The 21611-nt window shown below is 49.6% G+C and overlaps 1 protein-coding gene across 3 annotated transcripts in view; it reads left to right on the top strand.

Moving 5' to 3' along the window:
* Positions 1–1980: 1980 nt before the first annotated feature.
* SEZ6L (seizure related 6 homolog like) overlaps positions 1981–21611 on the top strand; it is a 183285-nt gene continuing 163654 nt past the window's right edge. For all 3 annotated transcript variants that reach the window (XM_040463964.1, XM_040463963.1, XM_040463961.1), the window contains exon 1: positions 1981–2347. In XM_040463964.1, the coding sequence (XP_040319898.1) occupies positions 2254–2347 (94 nt within the window). In that variant the 5' untranslated portion in view covers positions 1981–2253. The remainder of the gene's footprint in view (positions 2348–21611) is intronic.

Raw genomic sequence — 21611 nt, 5'->3', positions numbered from 1 at the left:
GGTGGACTTCTAGTCATTGTGGCCCGTGGTAACGAGGGGGTACCAAAGCGCCAGGGGACATCTACTGAACCATAGCATGGAGACAGCCATCAAATTCCTGAGGTGGGAGGAGTGCCAGCTCTGGACTCAGACCTGGCCTTGAATCTACCTTGTCCCATCGCTTCCTGGCCACGTGACCTCAGGTGGGTTGTGACCTTCTCTAGGACTCAGGTGCTTATCTGTCAAACGGAGACAAGCACGTCTCACTGTGAAGGATCGTTACAAAATTGAAATGAGCAACCCTGCACACTGTGGTACAGCACCTGGCAAGCAGGAGATGCTTATAAACACTGGTTTCTTGCCTCCAAGTGTGGAGCTGGCCTATCTCTTTGTTTCTCTCTTCCTCAGTTTCTCCTGTTCTGTTTTCCTCAGTTGCCTTGTTTATGTTTCCCTTCAAGGAGTATTATTGGACGCCTATTTCATGCTAGCACTGTGCAGGCCCTAAGTGTTTGGTGATGGTGAGACAGGCAAGGCCACTCCTTACAGGGCTTTATGTCTAATATGGCAAAGCAATGGGGCGGGGGGGGGGGGGGGGCTTCATCTTCCCCAAGGAAGAAGTCAGCTTTCATACACCCCCTGCCTCTTTATAAAAACCACCAGTAAATGCCAGAAATGGAAACTTCCTTGTGCCAGGGATCAGGTTTTACGGGGGACTCTGTCCGCCAAGCCTGATGCAGATCTGGATCTGCAGTAAGTACCCAGTAAAAAGCACTGAACGAATGAGTGAAAGGGGAAGCTTTGGGTGTGGGGGGTCTTTTGATGTCCTAGACCAGACCAGAGTGCTCCCTCTCCCCTCCAGTCCTCTCCGACCCTGTGCTCGCCTCCCCCACCCATTCTTTATAGGGACTCCCAGCCACCACTCAGCTAAAGACATGTTCCTCCCGCTGCCTGCAACCTTCTCTCCATCTGCTCCCTCTGCCTGCTCAGGCTGCAATGTGGAGATAGTGTGGCAAGGTGGTGTGGGGGGAGGGCGAGAGAGGGCTTCTAAATTGGGGTGAGAGGCCGGAGAAGCTGGCTGGGCCGCAAAGGTAGCCCACACAGTCTGTCTTGAGCCTCTGGGAGTGCCTACAAGCCTGTGCCCCCATCTAGCCCTTGGCCAACGCCTGTCCCTAAGCATCCGCCTGTCTCCCCCCCCTACTGTCCCCCACCACCTCTATTCGTGGACAAAAGACAAGATGCTGAGAGTCAGGGCTGGGCAAGAGCACAGCGTGGAGAGTGGGCCCCGAAATCCAGCTCAGATAGGGGAAGGGCCCATATACAGCAGAGCTAAGGGCCTGAGCTGAGAGGAAGCCCTGGCTAGCTCTGGCTCCCTGTTGACAATGAGGATGTGGACGATGGAACTCACATTAGAACAGATCAGTTTTAATTTATAGTCCCTGGTGAGGCTTCACAGGCATAGGAACCCCCGCCCCCAACGCCAAGTATTGGATACACAATTTCGTGGCCATTTATGTTGTTCTAGGGAGATGAACAACTCTCATCAGATCCACAGAGTGGGACACTTTCTAGGTTACTGGGACTCGCTTTGGAAACAAGGGAGGCTGGCAGGGCAGAGGGCTGGTTGGGGCCCAGAGGGACCTGCGAGGGGCTGCGATGCGGCTGGGAGATCTGGGACTGGGGTCATTCCGGGAGGCTGAGCCATGGAAAGCTCTAGGCTGCTCGCAGGCTGAAGGCTGCGCTCGGTTTTGAGGCCTTCATCTCCCCGTCTGGAAAATGGTCAGGACGCTCTCCGGCCTCGCCCGGCCCGCGCTGGGCTGCCGCGAGCATCCGCTGGGAGGAAAGGCTCGGCCCACAGGACGCCAGGGGAATTGGCTTTAAACTTTGCGGGGCCGACGGCCGGCGGCTGGAGGCGGAGGCTGGCCCCGGGGCGCGGCGGCCCCTCTCCCTGCTGCCCGCCCGCCCCCTCCCTCCCTCCTCGCACTCGCTCGGCACAGACTCGGCCCCAGCCCCCTCCCTCCTCCCGCTCGCTCCCCGCTCGCTCACTCGCTCGCCGGCTCCTCCTCACTCGCCCGCCCGCGCCCGGCGCAGCTCGGCCAGAGCGATCGCGATCGCGGGGCTGAGCGCGCGTCCGCCCGGGGGGCTCCGGCGGCTGCCCGGGCCCGCGGACCCCTGCCTCGCAGCGCCTGCCCTGCGCGCTCGCCGCCTCCCCGCTTCCAGGCTCCCGCACCCGTCCGCCTGTCCGCAGCCCGCGGCCCCGCGCCCCCCGCAGCCACGATGCCCGCGGCCCGGCCGCCCGCCGCGGGACTCGGCGGGACCTCGCTGCTCCTCGCCCTGCTTCTGGGGAGCCCCGCGGCAGCTCTGGCGGGAGGTAAGCGCCCGGAGGGGCGGGGCGGGGGAGGGGGCAAAGTTGCGGCGTGTGCGGGGCGGCGGGGGGTCGTGGCCCAGCCGGGCGACTCAAGCACCGCCCGCTGGGATGGGGAGCGGGGCGGCCACCCAAATTCGGGTCTAGGAAACGCGTCCCCTCGGCCCGGGCTGCTGGGAGTGTGGAGGCGGGGATGTGTCTGAAGGACTCCGGCGCTTCCCGGCTGCGGGCTCCCTTTCGGTCTTCCCGGCTGTGGGGCTGACTCCCTTTTGCAGCCCCAGAGAATCTCCTTGGAGTGGGGTCGCCTCCAAACCCCAGATGCCCGGAGCACTCTGCAACCGCACCCGGGGCTGAGAGCCAGATAATTCTCACCCTTTCAGGGGGAGGACGAGAAGGGGGGGGGGGGGGGCCGGCAGCTGACCCGCCCTGCAACTGAGGACTAGACTCGAACAGTGTGTCTGGAGCGGGTGCGTCCTAATGCCGAGCCCTCCCACTCTAGGACCCTTTTGGTTCAGGCTGCCTCGCGGGACTGGGTCCCTGGACCGATCCCAGCCAAGTGTCTGGCAGCCGAACTTGGGTGTGGCTTTCGCCTGGAGGCCGGTGGAGGGCCCTCAGGGTTCTCAGAACTTGCGGGGGAGGAAGAGATGGCAGGTCACAGTCGGGAACCTGAGCGGACACTCCCCTCCCCCACCCCCAACAGCCTAGCGTCTCTTAACACTGTTATGAATTGGAGGGGTGGGTACTAGTTTCACCCACCACGTGCTTGCCGGTTGGGAAGGGGGGGAGGGGTCCAAGTTTAGGGGAGGATCGCTGCTCCTCCTTCCCAGACCCGGAGCCGCACCCTCTTCTCCACCCCGCTGAGGTCCCCCAGGAAAAGTTGTGTGTTGGGGGGTTGGGCGCTTCATTCACACAGAGCCAAGCGGGAGAGCTTTGAGGATTTAATCAGTTCAGTAGGAGACCCAAAAGTGGAGGGTGGCATTGGTAGACCACCGGACCTAGCCTTTTGAAAGGTCCAACTCCGGCTCCCAGAAACTCACGTGGGAAAAAGCAGGGCAGTTGCAGGGTCTGCCCAGACTGAAGACTGTCGGGGGCGCACACCCACCCCACTTGGGTCCTCATTTCTGTTTGGATGGTCTTGACCCGGAGTTGGGGCCCAGGCGGTGCCCTTTCACCCTGGGGCGTTCTGGACCCCTGGCGTGCACACCTGCTTTCAGCACCAAAGGCCGCGGACAGCTCTCAGCTCCGTGGGCCCTAGTTCCGGGTCCCATTCCTTTCAACTCTTACCCACAGCCTGGAGTGCCCTCCTCAGCATAAATCAGGCATTTTATCCCCACCCCCCTTCTTTTTAAATGTGGAGCCCCGGAGTGCAGAGCGAAGGAAATAATTCATCACCTTTTGTTTAACAAAGCATATCATTAAAGAACCCCCCCTTTTATGAAGCAATAATATTCACAATTTACACCAGGTCTGGACAATTTCTCTGGGAAAGATGGGGGAAGAGAATCGGTTTAAATAAATCGTTTCCACCACAACATGCTCTTCCTTAATTAGCTGTCTTTCCACAATGGCTTGGTGGCCTTGAACAGAGTCCACATCTCCCTCTCTCATTCCCTGCCCCCCTCTTTTGAATCTGTGTTGTGACTAACACACAGAAAGAACCCAAAGCTACCCAGTGTCTTGCTGGCTTTTCTCAAGTGATTCTACCTCTGAGGACCACCCTCCAATACACCACCCTCCAGGAAAAATGCCTTAATGGCAACTCTTGAATTGTCATCCAAGACAAGGATTTCATATCCTGCTTCTTTCACTGGCTTCAAATACAAAATGTGCGTGTGTTAATTTTTAAGACATTTCATATTATTTTCCCAACTGTTCAACACTATAGCTAGCCAGCATATATTTTTAATTAACTTCAGGTCACCGCCAAATTAAAGTCAACTGATGCACTACTTCGGAAGGCTCATTAATAACTGTGAGCTTCTGACTCTTAGACTCTTAAGTCTTAAGGAAAGAGTGAGGATAGCCAATGAACACTGCCGATTCTGATGGTGCTTTTGGAAACAATTGACCTTCCACAGTAAATTCTATTTTTAACATGGAGCCCAACTTCCCGCTAATGTCAGAAGGAGAGCCGAACATCTAATACCTTGTTGCAAACTAGTCCTGTTTGCCCGTGGAGTTGAGGGGGGTTTGTAAATACTTGAAAGGGACTTGTTGCTACATTCTTATGCAGGTCACGTGGTTCTCTGGGCCATTTTGCTGTAAGGCATGAATAAGTATAAAGTATAACTTGTTTTTGAAGAGGCTTCTTATTGTCTAAAATATGCACATGGGGAATAATTGTAGCTCCGTGCTAAGACTGCAGAGCGTGAGTGTAATTTCTTTTCTTTTTCTCTTGAATTAATAAAGCAAATTCAATATTGCTCAATAAGACTCAAATTTGCTGCCTCCTCTAGTCTCTAATGTGCGTTGTTGTTAAATTCACTTAACAACTATTTTCATTATGGATTGCCATTCTTTTCCACGGAGTTTTGGCTGCTTCTGCCAGGGGCCACCTTATCTAAGCTTGAGGGATTCTTCTTGTGTTCGCAAGGTTTCATTAGACATTAGGACAATAATGGTATAGTCAGTCCTCCCTTTTCCAAGACAGAAGGATGTTTCCTGATCAGAGTGGCTTGTTTTGTGGTTTTGCTCACAAGTACATTCCGGCTATTCACAAAGCTATTCCAAAGGGCTCAATTTACTGGTCCCCCTGTTTGGTCCAGTGGCGTGCTTCAGACCTCCACTAGGGGCGCTCAAAGCTGTAGTTGGTGACCTAGGGCAGTTCTGACCTTTGTAACCAGCAGGTGCGTGCAAGAGCGGAGCTCTAAAGATGGTCTCGCCACCGCCTCCACCCCACCCCCCCTTTGCTGCTTCCTACAATTGATTCCTATTTCTCAGAGAGAAATTATTGATTGACACTCGACATGCAGTGGAAACAGAGGAAGGAAAGAATGCAAAGGCAGGAGAATGCTCCAAGAAAAGCAACCTCAGAATGCAGAGTCCTGCTGTCCTTTTCTCTACCAGCTTGTGGTTTCCTTCATGGAGCCAAATTGCAAAACACCAAAGAGGCCATGACAAGGCCATGGGGAGCTCTGGGGAGTATGAGCTGGGCACTGGTATCAGATTTATAGGGTTCTGGAAAAGAGATATGCTGGCCTCTAAAACCTGGGTCCAGGTCCAGGTCCAGTGTTCATGAATGTGCGACCTTCCACAGCACCGTCTTCTCTGAGCATCCATTTTACCATCTGTGGAATGGGGGCAAGGCTGCGGGATTGATGGTCTTGGTCTGGAAGGATGTTTGCAATGATTCTGTAACGCTTCCTTGTAAAGCACCTGGCACGTAGTAGGTGCTCAAGTAACATTTCCTCTGTTTTTCTCCTGCTTTTCAAAAAGCAAATTGCCCCTATTAGTAGGCACCAAGGGAGTGAATCCCTGAAGTTGGTGAAGCAGATGTTGGCATAAATATCTGGGTGACTGAGGCCCAAGTAAAAAGGGCGGATGTGGGAGATGGTGCCGGCATCCTTCCTTCCCAAGGCCTCCTACTGTAAATCTTTGAACCCCAATATTACCATCAGGAAGCAGAGTCCGTGGCACCAGAGATGTAGGATGGCAGTCTAACGGGTGGAAAGGAGATACAAGGAGAGAATCTTCTGGAAAAGACATTTACTCGTTCATTCATTTAACATTTACTGAGCACTTCCTATGCATGTGGCAGGCCCCCCGTAGGGTGCAGGAGAGACAGAGTAATATGTTGGGGTCCCTGTCCCTGTAATGACCGCTTAGCAAGAGAGATCGGAAGTAACCCACTGGCATCCATGCCCTGTGATCTGCGCCTCGGGAGGGGACATATCAGAGTGCTGTGGGATCTCACGGGCCAGTGTGGTACACTCTCGCCTGGTGGGCTTCCTTGAGCAGGTAGCATTTGAGCTGGCCCCGGAGGGATGTGACAGGTGCCAGCAGACAGGGGCGATTGTTCTACGGTGGGATAGTAAAAGACTGTGAAGAAAGCTTCACTTTCGGAGCACATCACGCACGCACGGGAAAAACCAGAGGGAAGTGAGTGAGTGGGAGGGGCAGGCAGGTGGGCACACAGCCTGACACCTTCCTAAAAGAAATCGTCAGACCTGCCCCTCCTCCGTGCTCTCCCCGGGACTTCGTGGGCTCAGCGCATGAAGCCTGGAACAAAGGCCTGTGAGGCGCTGTGTTCGCTGTTGTCCGCTAGAGGTTGTGGCGACACACCGGAGCAAGCCTCTCTGAAGACAGCGGGTCCCAGTAGCCCAGTAGAGCCGCCCCAGCACTGGGTAAACACTGCCTCACTAGATTTGCATATTTGCATAAGCCTCTGGTTACTGTGGTTCCTCGGAAGCAGCCTTTTGGTGTCGGGTGAAGGTAGGGGGTGGGGAGAGAAGGGGCTGGTTCTAGGGGAGGGTACAGTGATGATGAGTCAGGTGGAGGTCAGCGGACATGCCTGATGTCATTTACAACATGGCTGGGGCCACGTCTTAACAATGAAAACAGTATTCACTGAGTGTTGATTTGGTTCCAAGCCCTGTGATAAGTGGTTTATGTAGGTTGGTTCAGGGAAGCCTCAGGACAACCCCAATAGATGCAGTTATCATACCCATTTTATAGATTGGGAAGTGGAGGCACAGAGAGGTTAAGCTGTGTGTCGAGAGTCAACAAGCCAAGAAGTGGTTATAGTCTTGCATCATTTTCTTTCAATTTTTTTAGATGTTAATTTATTTTGATAAAGAGAAACAGTGCGAGGGTGGGGGACGGGCAGAGAGAGAGCGGAAGAGAGACAATCCCAAGCAGGCTCACACCGTCAGCACAGAGCCCAACGTGGGGCTCGAACTCACAAACCATGAGATCATGACCTGAGCCGAAACCAAGAGTCGGATGCTTGAGCCGATGCTTGAACCGACTGAGCCACCCGGGCGCCCCTGGCATCAATTTTCTAACACCATGCCTCGCCATTGCCTCATATTCCATGTTCCCCACGCTCGTGTGCAGATTTCGCTGGTGTATGACAGGGGCCAATAAATATTTGTCAGATGCGTGTTGGAGGCGTATCCTCTGCCCACCACTGTTCCTGGTACAGGGTAAGCACTCAAGTAAAACTAGTCAAACTGAAGGGAGTCATAAAGCGAAACAGGTTACAATGTATGTGTGGGCAATTCGTTCATAATCATCGTCTCCAATGATTACTGAATATACATCAGGCACTTGCATAGGTTGTATTATTTAATCTTCCCAATTTCTGTCCATTTTAGTGATGAGGAAACCAAGGCTTAGGAAGCTATTAGTTCAGGAAGCTCAAGGTCATCAGCTAGGAAGTGGCAGAGGTAAGATTTGAATCCAGATACTGTGATTACTGAGCATATGAGCTTGAGTGTCGGGCCCAGCGCCTTCCAAGCTGGGTCCTGCTGTGTTTCCCAATGAAATGTGTGTACAAGGTGACTTCACTGTTAGTGTGCCATCAGGCTGGGTGGGTCTGAACCCCAGGTCATCAAACTCCAAAACCTGCCGGGATAGTGACCAAAATGGACTAGGATTTTCCTAAGCCCCTAACATCTCTGAGACAAAGGAAGGAAGGGGAGGAGAGAGGGGAGGAGGGAAGGAGGAAGAAAGGAAAGCAGGATAGAAAGAAGGAAGGGAAGAAGGAAGGGAGGGAGGGGAAGGGGAAGAGAAAAAAGGAAAAAGAAAGAGAGAGCTTAAAGATTATTCTTCTCAACCAAGAAGGCTTCACAAAAGAAGGTGAGCAATATGGCTCCTTCGTTGGTTGGCTTTGGAATTCTAGCTGTTTGTAATTTCCCTGTTCCCAAACCACCCCACCGTTAATGGAGAACCCAGAGTATAGAAAATTGCTTTCTGTAAGCTCCTAAATTCAGGAACCTAAACTTAATCATCTTTTGGCTGCGAGTCTCAGTTTTCCCATCTGTAAAATGGATCACAATAACCACAGCTACATATGCAAAGCTGGCCTCATAGGGCTGGAGTGAGGCATGGGAGTTAAGGGCTTTATGCATACCAGGGAGTTAAGCTTCAGGGCGGTGGGTGCTGGCATGGAAGGCCCAAGCCCCCAAGCACCCCCATGTGTTTTTTGTCCTGGGCTGGTTATGAAAGAATGACAAGAGAGTGGCACTGCGGTTTGCCATTCAGTGTGGGTCCACTCTGGGCTAGAGGACTGGCCATGTGCTTACCCTATATATTCACTCCTTTGGTCCTCCCCCAACCCTATCAGGTGATGTTACTAAGTAGGTATCACAGGTGAGGAAACGGAGTCTTGGGAAGGTACAGCCCTTGCTCAAGGTGTTATGAACAATGAAGGTTACAGTCAGGGTTCAAATCCAGGTTCATTCTAGATGCTAGGGTATGAGGTATCACCTAGCAATGGCCAAATGGAGAGACGATGCAAGCCCAGAAATTAGGGCAGTTTGCACTGGATGCCAGGTGGGGAGATGCTTCCTCACCCAGTGGCAAATGCCACATGTCTCAAGTCAGCTCTCCAAGAGGAGAAACAGTTCATCCCAACCTTCCATACTCCCTCTGATGCTCCTGGTCGAAGCATCCTTCTTGTCTCACTCATGCAGTTCCTTGAAGCTGGACTGTCCCCTTGGGAGCCTGCATAGCTGAAGATTAAATTCCCAGCTGGTTGATTTTAGCAGCATGACCTTGAGCTATGCACGTCAGCGCTCTGAACCTAGTTTGGCCTAATACATAAAATCAGGGTCCTGTCTCCCTTGCAGGATGGTTACAAATAGTCAAAATGGGTAGCTATGTATAGACCATAGCAAGTACTCAATAAAATTTCCCATTATTGCTACCAATATTCACCTGGTGAACTTCTACTCATCCTTCAAAACCCAGTCCCTAATTGTCTTTGCCTGTCTCCTGTCTGTGCCAGTTATGAATCACCCTCTGCTCCCCCATCCCATTTTATCCCTCTATTATAGATAACTCATACACTCATGATGCATGAGTTACCACTTAACATGCCTCCCTCAAAAACATCAACCGAAGCTTACTCATCCATATGACTCTTAGCCTGTCTGTAACCCAGCATAAGGCTCAACCCATTTGTAAAGCTACACTACATTGCCTTTCATCTCAATATTAGTGGCGGGGAGGTAGAAGCAATCTGAAGATCTGCATGCGATTCCTCACCCTTTTTCCTATATCCGTGTGGCCTTGGACAGCCGGTCAGGAGACTTGATTCCTCATCTGAAAACCGGAAATAGCAGTAGCCTCCTACCTCAAGGAATTGCTGTGAGGAAGATCAGTGAGCCGATGGATGTGAAATCGCCGAAGAAGTCTACAAAAAAGAAGATGAGGAAGACGAATTCGACGAGGGAGGAAAGAGACACACTTTGTGAAAAACAACCACCGCGACCGACCTTTGTGCAAACACACAGCCACAAGACGGGCCATTCGGTGGGTCCCCGCTGAAGCCGTGTTTCCTTCCAAGGGGGCGTATTGGCTGCAATTACTTACCCTGTGGCTTAGCTCATTTCGGGACAGAGACTTTCTGGGCACGACACTGGGTGTTGTGGAGTCTGCCTTCTCTTGGGTCCCCTGGCAGCAGCAAAGACAGCAAATGCCCAGCTGAAAACTAGCAAAGTGAATGAAAACCTGTGCTTTAGAGTCAGAACAACCTGGGTTTCAGGCTGTTGCTTTCCATTAGGTGTGTGACCTTGGACAAGCAGCTGGGTCGCCCAGAGCCATCGTTGGACCACATGTAGGGGTGCCGGTCTACGCTCTCGAATTCTCCAGAGATGGTGTGATGAATGGGGACTGGGAATTGACATGCTCTGCAGAAAAAGTTAACAAGGCACCCCCTTCCTGGGCTCTGTCATATTAAATCAGATTGTAGCAGATTTCAGGCTCTCGACCTGCCTCGATCTGTTCCCTGATAATTTCATTTTACTGAGGAAAGAGACCCAAAGACAAGAAGGGACTTAACTTGCTCAAGGTCCCACTGCAAGTGAGGGGCAGAGCCAGGACTCAAACCTCTGACTCCTGTTTTCTGACTTCCTTTCTGAAATGACGTTTCCCCTCCTTTAAGAACAGTGGGATGTTCTCTGCTAGTGTGTGTGCTGAGAGCCAAGCAGAGGTGGCAAGGGGAGCCTTAAAGTCTCTGGCTCCATTAAACCAATGGCATCCGTTACCCAAATCGGATATTTACATCATGTGTCCGTGGCAGACTGACTGCATAAAAGAAATGTTAGCAGAAACTGAAATCAGGCCGTAGCTCCCTCCCATGCTGACTTGGCCTCTGAAGCTTTGAGGCACTAGCAGACCAGCTCACACCTGGGAATGGTGCCATCCAAGCAGATGGCTTGAGTCAAGCAAGCAAGAGTAAACCATGGAAGCTCAGGGAGGCTCAGGTCCCAGGCCAGGTGCCCCCCTCCCCTGCTGGTCTTCCTTGCTCTCACCATGGGTCATAGGGAGTGGCTCATTGAGAAATCCAGTGGGGGTGGGGGGAGTGTGGAGAGCCAGGGAAGAGTTGATTGAGGCATGGATGATGTGGCCAGAGCCAGCCTTGGGCAAGTAGCTGGACCCTAAGGGATGATCTGAGGGTTGGAAGTTAGAGTAAGATGGGTGGATACAGTCCAATACGTGGAGGCCGGAGCTTAGGACAAGTCCTGTAGGGCAGAGGGTTGAGTATGAACCAATGCATGAGCTGGCCCCGGAGGGATGTGACAGGTGCCAGCAGACAGGGGCGATTGTTCTACGGTGGGATAGTAAAAGACTGTGAAGAAAGCTTCACTTTCGGAGCACATCACGCACGCACGGGAAAAACCAGAGGGATGTTTCCTTGTCTGGTCTCATCCATTCCCAGTTTGGGTGTAGGCACGTGCCAAGCTCAGTGTCATGAGTTAGTGAGTTGGGATGCCGAAATGGGGCATTGACTCAGGACCAAGAGCCCAGCAAGGCAGTATAGTGTGGTAAAGAGCACTTATTCTGAAGTGACAGATACTGGCTCCAACCTAATTGTGTGATCTTAGACAAGTCATTTAACCCAGATGACTGGGGTTGGGGGGGGCGGGGAGTGATAACAATTATAGTAATGATTTGTTGAATCTTAGCTGATTCCCAGATTCTCACATCAGTGCTGGCTTCCAAGAGAGGAACCATTATTTCTTTTGGCTGTGCAGAACAAAGGCTCATTCAGGGTAGACAAGAATAAGAAGGCATGCCCTAAGGGTACCCCAAATACTGAGCCAAGAATACTCCAGGGATGGGCTCCTTTCTCCATTTCTCTCTTCCACGGCATCTGCTTCTGTCTACATAGGTTGCTTCTGGCTCGCTCTCTCTATCGCCTACCTCCTCCTGCTCACTCACAGCAATCTTTCTCATCACCTCTACTTACACATGGGCTATAATGGCTTCTCCGGGTCAAACTCTACATGTGCACCATCTTATATGGTAGCCACTGGCCACACGTGGCTATTTAGTTTTAAATTTGAATTAATTAAAATTTAATTTAATTAGAATTAGAGTTCCTCAGTCCCACTAACCACATTTCAAGTACACGTTGGTCATGGGTGGCTAGTGGCTGCCATATTGGAGAACGTAGACAGAGAACATTCCCATTGTGGTAGAAAGTTCTACTGGACAGTCTTGCTCTAGCACTCAGCTTCTTCATGTTTCCCTGTTCAGATTCTTGAGGAGTATGGCTTGTCCGGCTCGGACAATAGATTGGCCACAGTCGTCTGTGGCTGGTGGGGTGAGTTTGCCATGGGGTGTAACACAGGGCTCATCAGGTATGTATTTGGGTAGAGCAGTCACCACTAGCGACATTTCACGCTCTTGCTCTGCTGGTCTCCACAGTTGCTTTCTCAACCCTTCTAATTGCCAGGGTGTGGCTCTGGAAACTCTTTGGCCAGTACATCCATATTTATATAGCTGTGGCCTCACTGATAAACATATCTAAGAGCTGGGGAAGATCACACTGTGTCTGCTGACTCGTCTCCCTCACTGGGCAGTGAGGTCCTTGGGGTCAAGAGTTGTCTCTTATTGTCTCTGTATTCTTAGCTGTTTTGTTGAAGGGATGAATGGATGAATGAATGGATGAATGAATGAATGAATGAATGGAATTCATTCTTTGGCCATGAATGACCCCAATTTGGGAGGCATAGGGCACAAAAGCATTTGCAGAAAATGCCCTTCCCACCATTTGGGTAAACTCAAGAAAAGAATTTGAGATGGGCATTTATGAGAGGGGTCCTCATAAACTGTTACAATTGGGCGTTTCAAAGGGTCCATTCTCTGCAAATCAGGCTGGGGGGGGGGGGGAAGTGAAGAGAAGCTTCAAGATAGGGCCCCAGGAGCCTGCCCCCTCCTTGTGAAAATGTTCATCTGGAATGAGAACAATGCAGTTAGGAGCAATGGTGGAGGTGAGTGGGGAAACAGAACGCATTTTTTCCCAAACATGTGGTTCTATGCATGGTTTTAGTAATGCAGCTGTTATATAACTTTGTGATTTCTTCAAAGCTTTAATATTATGGAGACAGAGGGAGGAGGTGTTTAATGTTTAAAAGAATGTACTCAGAGTACACTTTCTGGGAGTGGTGGACTCAACACTGGCCTAGGCCGGAGACGGGTCGGAACTTGGATTCCAGCCCCGGCGTTTCTGTGCTGTGTGACCCTGGAGAAAATGGTCTAATCAACTCAGCCTCAGTTTCCATCTGCAAAACAGGAATATGATGCTTCCTCTGCCTCCCCCATAGGGTGGATTGTGAGATTGCAATGCCTATGTCACCTCCCTGCCCATCTCCAGCAGTGTCTGTGAATGGTACCCCAGCCCCTGGAGTTGAGCAGTGTACAACCTATACAGCAGTATGTGGCAGCCCTGGATGTGGAAGTGCACCACTAAACTGTAAAGTCATTACAGCAAAAGGAGAGGGACGGAGCTCTCCTGACTCCTCATTCTCTACAGGCTTCTGATCAGACCTCTTCCTCCATGGCCCCTGTAAGGCAGGTTTACCAAGTTGTAAAGCTAATTTGGGGCCAACCACCTTGGAAATTAATGCAAAATGTGTGGAATCAGTCCTAGCCCTACTTTTCTAGGGCTTCAGGAAGGGAAATTTGCCTAATTTATGGCATTAATAAAAAATGATGTGCTCAGGCTAATTTGCATACTTTTACTTCAATCAGGGTTAAAAGCCACACTTTGTTGTTGTTTCTAAAGAAAGCCTCAGACTTCTCTTGTTATTCCAAAGGTGTAAACTTAGGCAAGTTACTTAACTTTCCAGTCCTCAGTCTCCTGGCTGTGAAATGACAATGATCCATGCACCCACATCACTGGATGTCGTGAGGACTCGTGAGTTGTAAATGGGTAGAATAGTGCTTGGTACCCGCTAGGAGTCCAATACTTACAATAGCATAGATAATATCAGATCATACTTATGGTATCATCATCATCATTCATTCATTCATTCAACATGGTTCTTGTCCTACAATTGGTGTTGCGGAGGAGTCAGAAGGACGCGGTGTCACAGTGTGCCAACCTGTGGAGTTGTTGCAAGCCCAGCACCGGGACTCATGCTGGAACAGAGCAGGTGTCCAGCCGCGGGATGCACGGGCAAATGGATTACAATGATCATCAATCACTGTACCACAGATGCAAGAGTTTGAAAGCCTTTCTCCCCGCTTCTAGACAACAAGGTCCTCCAAAGCAGGGGCCGTGTCACATTTCCCCACCTCCCAGCAGTACATCTCCCACAAAACAGAAGCTCAGTAAATACAGAGCTGCGGAATGAATGGATGTTGAGGTGTAATCGTTCTTAATTAGCATGTGGGAAGTGCATATTATCAGCATGCATGCTAACGCATAGATGTCCTCCTCCCAGACTCAGAACACCTCATGTCGGTGTCCCCAACATCTAGCTCAAAGGGCACAATGGGCAGTGAGCAGGTGCTTGTTGGACATGTGGCAGTGGCCTAGAGGTCACAAGTTAGGGTAATAGAAGCCTGAGTCTGGATCACTTATGAGCCATATAACCCTCAGCAAGTTGTGCTTTATGGGAATAGTAGAGGCAGAGGAAATAACTGTACCTTTTTCATCTAGTTGATGAGACACACACACAAAAATTAGGAAAATTTCCATCAAGAGCTGAGCACAGTGCCTGACAGAAATTGAATACTCAGTATAGATACTGCTACGAGTAAGTGAATGAGCACTGTTCTCAAGAGTCTTTTTTTAAGTGTTTATTAATTTTGAGAGAGAGAGCGCGCAAGTGGGAGAGGGGCAGAGAGTAAGAGGGAGACACAGAATCTGAAGCACGCCCCAGGTTCTGAGCTGTCAACACAGAACGTGACACGGGGCTTGAACCCACACACTGTGAGATCATGACCTGAGCTGAAGTCAGAGCTCAACGGACTGAGCCACCCAGGTGCCCCTCAAGAGTCTTAATAGAGAGAGACTTGATGGGTCATTCTCAGCTGGAACAGAATTTGCAAATGCAAACCCCAGAGATAAGATGTTCTGTAGGAATTCAGGCATGGACATTGATTTTAGAGCGACCACATCTAGACTCTGCTTCCCAATTTAAGGCATTTTATTATCTTGGTTAATAAAATCAAGTTTCTAAGCAGAAAGCAGGGGTCCGGATGGGTCAACCCATCACTCACTGACTGTGAGTGTTTAACCACCAAGGTTCATCTCAGATCAGCCACAAAACCCCAAACAAAGAACCACATGGGCATAGGCTTCCGTCAGAGGCTTCCAGAAGGCAGTGTCTGGGTCTGTCTTGTCTCTCCACCATGCCTCCACTCTCCCTGTTTCCAAGGAAAGTAGGTCCCCGGAAAGGCCGAGAAGGAAACAAATTCCCATAATACACTAGAATCCCGTGGCTTTGTTTATAGAATCCTGCTTAATTACTAGCAGAACCTTCGAGGGTGACTGTTAGAGCCATTTGATTCTAGACAAGGAAGCTGGGTCTCAGATGGCTAAGCGCTGGTGGATTAGGGTTCCTTCCTTCCTTCAGGCTCTTTTTCTTCCTTCAAGACCCTCTGTTCTGTAGCAAGCACTCCATAGGTGCTAGAGATACAGAAATGAATAAGGCGTAGCCTTGCCCTCAGAGACCCTATCATGTAATCATTCTTCAAACTCAGGTATGACTCACGCGTGCCAGTGCTTCTCTCTCCTCCCCTCTCTCATGCTGGCCTGTTGACTTGCAGGCACGGAGTGGCGGCTTTCGAGGCACCAGGGCTGGGATTTCCCAGTGCATTCCCAGGCCACTAGTCCTGGTAGGGGTCTACGTGTAGCGAGGTGGTTTGGTCTCATCCAAGCATCTCTAGGAAAACAAAAAATTTTTTTAGTTGACGCTCTTCAATGGACCAAATAAATCTATCACTTGAAGAGAACCTTCTGCAACCAGCCTAGACTTCGCAGGAACAGAGGCCAGAGACGAGAACTCCAGCGAAATGTTACTGACTTCACTTATGGCAACAGTAGGCTGGCTTTTTGTTCTCTTTCACATGTAGGAAAATACATTCTGAGCTGAGTTGCCAGAGATGTGGCGAGCGTGTGAGAGTGTGTATGCGCGTAAATAATATGCCCATTATTTCCTTAACGCATAGACTTGGACAATCAGTTAATGAGGTTTGGCCGAAAACAAATGAATTCCTTCAGGTCCTGGGGTAGTTTTATTCTCAGTAGTAATAAAAATAGTCATTTATTCTCTGCATGTGGCAGAGTAGATACCGGTTGTTGGATTAGATTGTCACAAACAATTTTGAGGGGCTAGTGATGCAGAAAATTAGTCCTACTTTCCAGACGAAGAAACTGAGGGTCAGAGAGACTCCGTGACGGAATGATTCCTTGGCCTTTGTGTTTCCTGACCTTGATGTTTTTGAAGACTACAGGCCCATTGTTTTGTAGAATGGCCCTCAATTTGGGCATATATGCTGAGTTCTTACAAAATGGCCCCATGTTGTCCGTATCGGTCTGTAACTTGACTTGCTCCTTCTTGGTCCCAAATTCCAAGTTAGGCTGTCTTCACTGGCTCCCTTTCTTCCTCCCCAGCCTCTAATACCAAGGATTGTACTCCGTTCTGGGATCTCTTCCCAGGCGCCTCCCCTCCACCCTCCTCTCCCTTGGCCATGCTTCCACAGCCCCAGGCTGGCACCCCTGTCCTGGTAACCTGCCTTCCCTATTCTTAGTTTTGCTTATACCTGTGTTTCCCCCCCACTAGGCTGTGGGAAATTCAGGGCCTGATTCACTGATTCAACCATGAACAGCAAATATTTAACGTGTGTCCTATACAGGCTCTGTTCCAGGCGCTGGAACAAAAAAAAAAGCCACAGGGCCAACCTTCAAGGAGCTTATGCTCTCTGTGATCTTTCATTTATTCACTGACTCAACACGTTGGTTCATTCATTTATTCAGTGAATATGCGTTAATAGTCCTTTGCTCGGCTGCGTCACCTGCATAGTGATCATTCAGTATTTACATAATGGGGTTAAATGATGGCCCACCTCTCAATGAGAGAGACAGGGATTGGCATATTCATCTGTGATAGTACCCACGATAGAAAGCTTCCGGAGAACATCACACATTCTCACGGGCACTGTGTACTTGAAGGGGTTAAAAAGAAAGCCACGGACTCTGAGAGCATGAGCTGAATGGGAATCCCTCACGCTGCCCATGGGGGCTCAGCCAAAGCCAGGCACCTCCGCCTGACCTGATACAACCCCTTGGCCTGGACCAGCAGAAAGACCACCTGACCAAGAGTGGGAGATCTGTGTTCTGTACAACTACCAAAGATGAGCTGTGCAGCCTTGGGCTCATCTCTGTACCTCTCTGGGCTGTTTCTCCATTTCTATATTTAGTGATCTGGGCTTTATCAGGAGTTTCCAAAACATGACCTGAAAGCCCATGGCAACCTGTTAAGACCCAGATACTCGAGCTGCAGCCCTGCCTTTTGCCTAGGAAGCCCCACACACTGTCTCCTCTAGAGGTTTCTGAGGCATCAGTAACTGTGCCTGAATTATTGGACCTCTAAGCCATGACTGTTTATGATTCCTTTGTTGACGATGATGATCCTTACCATTTATATGCCAGGCGCACACTGAGCCCCTTCCTCACCTTCCCTCATATAAGCCACAGAACAGTCCAGCTCCATAAATCTGTTACCCCATTTCACAGCAGTAGCCACTGAGGCTTGGAAAGATCAACTTGCATAAGGTCACACAGCTGGTAAGAGCCAGAGCTGGGATTTATATCCATGTCTGAGGGACTGGGAAAGAATTCACTGCCTCTCTGTAGTTTGGATGGGGGATGGGAGTCTACTTTTAGCCCCCCACCCCCCGCCCTGTGTTCCCTCCCACAGATGATCCTGGTGCCCTGATATCCTCTCTTCCCTAAAAACCTAGTTAACTCCTTTAATGAGCCAGATAAATGTGCCCGGTAAAGTGCGTGATCGATCACACCCAACTTCCCATGAACCAGGCACGGGCTTGCCAGGCGCCAGGACGGCCCCCCGGACATGAATTATTGCAACCGTCAGCCTTCTTTCCGGCTTCTGCGCTTGTGGGGGACAGGCTGAGCCAGGGATGCGTTAGCATGCAGAATTCAACCCTCGGCTTGGCTGTGCACGGGCCGCCAGAATTCGGGACATTGGAAGAACTAACAGAAAGCTGTTGTGGCCCCAGTACCAAGAGCGGGGGAGGCATTGGGCAAAAGGAAGGGAAGAGGTGGGTGGAGCAGATCCCTTAGGGCAGGGGGGCTGCTGGGAGGTGGTCAGGGGTTTATTCCCTGGCTCTTAGAAGCTCACTGTAAGCAGGGGTGTGGCCTGTGCAGGTTTGATAAAGCCTCTGGGAAGTGGAGGGGGGTTAGTTATGAGACCTTTGCAGACGGGGTTTGGGGGAGTGATCCCACCCCTCACTCGCCTCCCAGCTAAAGTCTGGAGCTATGTGAGTTCCACTCCTGAGACCGTCTGTCTCCAACCACAGTAGAAGGGAGGCCGAGGCTCTAAGCCTGCTGGGAAGTTTGCAGGCCCTTGACGCCTTGACTGTGTTTAAAACCTCAACTCCTCCGCAGACTCGCCCCCTCAGACCTGGCCTGGTGCTTTGAAAGGCTTTCTTTGTCCTCCCCATGGTAGTTGGGACACAGGAAAGAAAAAAAAAAAAAAAAGCAGCACAGAGGAGAGGAAAAGAATATAAATTCAGACTAAGATGATTAAATCCAGCCTCTCCCCTCCTCCCAAACCCTGATCAGACTGTACAAAAGGATCTCATATATATTATCACTGACTCCTGGTTTAATGTAGGCCCGACATTGCTGGGTAAATTAAACGACATTTATAATATAGCTTAACTATAAAAATGTGCTTGGGGCAGAAATTAGACATACCAGGCCTTTTCCAGCAAAAGACATTTTTACAAATGCATGAGCACCTGAACCAATTTGGAGGCCCTGTCATTTTGATTTAGAGCCGGGGAAGTGGGGCTGATCCCTAAAGAGGAGAAACAATTATCCGGGTGAGAGAAGATTTGAGAATTCTTTTTCTTATCACTAACCTGCCTTACACTCAAAAGCATCAAGTAGAAAAGAGGGTTGACTCATGAGTGAAAGCTGGGACCCTTTTCCACCTGCTTAACCCACAAATCCTTTATGACTTCTACGTGCTCTCTCTTCCATGGAGCTCTCCCTGCCCCTCTAAGCTGGGTTAGGAACATCTCACTGGAGCACTCACCTCCATTTTGTTCCAGTTAGCTATTGCCGCATGACAAAAGACCCCCAAAATTTAGAGGCTTCAGGTAACAACCATCTATTTATTATCTCCTGCAATTCTGTAGTTTGACTAGGCTCAGCTTAGTGATTCTTCTGGTGCACGCGGTGTTGGACAGAGCCACAGTCATCAGGTGGCTTGACTGGGCTAGAAATGCCAAGAGGCTCAGCTACATGTCTGATGGCTGGAGCTGCTTACCACCCAAGCAGCTCAGTTTCCTCTCACGTGGCCTCTAGTGGCTTGGGCTTTTCCCAGCATGACAGCTGGGTTCTAAGAGGGAGTGTTCCAAGAGCAAGGGCAAGATCTGAAGATCTCTTAAGGGGCAGCTTCGGAAGTTGTGCGTTGCATTCTGTCGGTCAAAACACGTCACGGGGCCGGCTCAGATTCAAAGGGAGGGGAAATAGAGCCCATTATAGATGTGAATGGCCGAGACTTGGCAGCCATATTTAATCTACCTCTCTCGTAGTTATTCCTAATATAGAATTCAGTGTGCTGTTACCAAGGTTTAGGTGTGTGTCTCCTTGTACAAAGGGACGCTTGTCTACTTCATTTAAGGTACAAAGGAGCTGCTATTGATTCAAGTTTGATAGAGCAGCCACGGTTCTGGGTGTTCATTTCAAGTGTGGTCACTCCTAACCCAGGAGATTATTGTGAAATATTGCAGGAACCTAAGGACCAATATTATATTCATTTATAGCAGTAGTCATAATGATGGCTAATCGTAATAAGTATTAACAATAGTATAATTCTTACTGCCCTAGTAGTAATAACTGTAATACTGCCTTGTACTTAAGCAGCATTTAGCCACTTAAAAAGCACTTTTATTTCCATTGCCTTACTACTCTGTCCAACAACCTTGTGAAATTCCCCAAGAGGACTCTTATTAGAATCCATAGTTTATAAATGAGGAAACTGAGCCTGAGAAGGGATGAAAAATTTGTCATTAAATTAATCATCATGGATATAATGTATCAAGGACCCAGTAAGTGCTGGTCATCATATCAACAGTTTAATTTCCTTCTCAGAGCGATATCATGAGGTAGATACTGCTATGCCACCATTTTATAGGTAAGGTAGTGGACGCTGAGAGAGGTGAAGCGTTTCACTTCTCAGGTTCATGACTGGGATTTACTTCTACATCAGTTCAGCTCCCCAGTTAATGACTCTTTCCCAATGCTACACAGACTTCCTTCCGGATAGCCATTTTCTAAGTTGCTTTCAGCTGAGAAAGCAGATAACATTTGTGCAAAAGTGGTGTGCCAGATCGGAGTGAAGAACTCTTCTGTGAATACCTACCACCCGTGGGTAGCATTTTTGGCTTTGGAAGCTTTCATTATTCACCTGTTCTTAGTCCTTGGTAGCTTCTGCATAGCCACGGTGACCAGGTAATAAATTTCCAGAAAAGTGAGTTGTCCTATGTGTAAAGTTACGTGAGTCCATTAAGTCCGGTTCTCCCAGGGATGAAGTCACATTGAGGTCATTAATTAAGCACTTAATGGGAGAAAAGATATATATTTTTTCAGCACCTATGATAAAACTCACCCAGTGGTATTTTTGGAGGAAGTACAACATACCAGGTACCAAAAAGCGGGATATTGCAGGGTTAAGCATGTTGACTTTTAAGTCAAGCCACCTGGGTTCAAACCTCATCTCTGCCACTTATCAGCTATACAGTCTTGGACAAGTTATTTAATTTCTCTGTGCCTCAGTTTCCTTATCTTTAACAGAGATTTATAATAGTACCTATCTCACAGGGTTGTGGGGAGGACTAAGCAGGCTAATCTATGTACCATGTAGTCAGACTTGGTACATGTGCTCATCTTGGAATCCATCACTGGGGTTGGAGTGATGTAAGACCTGATTGGCCAGTCCTTGGCTCCCCAACACACGGATTGAGGTGAGGGATGGTGGAAAATCAAAATGCTGTCACCAAGAGAAAATCCAGAAAGAAAGTCCAATATGTGGGGGAACAAAGAGATTCTTTTTTTTCTACCATGCCTCTATCAATGGCTGAAAGACTCAAGAAGGGACTGAGTATGTTGTCCTCAGCAGGGTCTTACAAGGTGGTTGCAGCCCAGACCCAGCACTGCCATTCACTACTCCGCTTTCCTCAGGAGATAGCGAGGAAAGTGTGCAGGAAAGATCCTGGGGCTTGGCAAGACTGAGACCTGTCAGTTTCGCAGCAAGCTGTCTTCAGTTGTGAAACACTGTCCTATAAATATGTAGGGTGCCTGAGAAATAGGCATGTGCCAGGTCCATCCGAGAGGCAAACATTTAAGCAACAGCCTCCTGTTTGATCAGAATAAGGAAAATGTGCCGTTATCCAAGTCCCTTCCTTTCTGTGACCCTCAGTATTTTCATCTGTAAAATGAATAATGTCTTAGATGGTATCTTAATACTCTTTCAGTCCTTGTGCTTAAGGTTTTGTGCCTAAGTTAAAATGGTTTTAATAACAGCTTAAAAGTGAGGAGTCAGAGCACATCCACCAA

This window comes from Herpailurus yagouaroundi, unplaced genomic scaffold (assembly GCF_014898765.1).
Source record: "Herpailurus yagouaroundi ecotype Mexico unplaced genomic scaffold, PumYag 428, whole genome shotgun sequence".
Classification (NCBI taxonomy): domain Eukaryota; kingdom Metazoa; phylum Chordata; class Mammalia; order Carnivora; family Felidae; genus Herpailurus; species Herpailurus yagouaroundi.
This window is presented reverse-complemented; position numbering and strand designations above follow the sequence as displayed.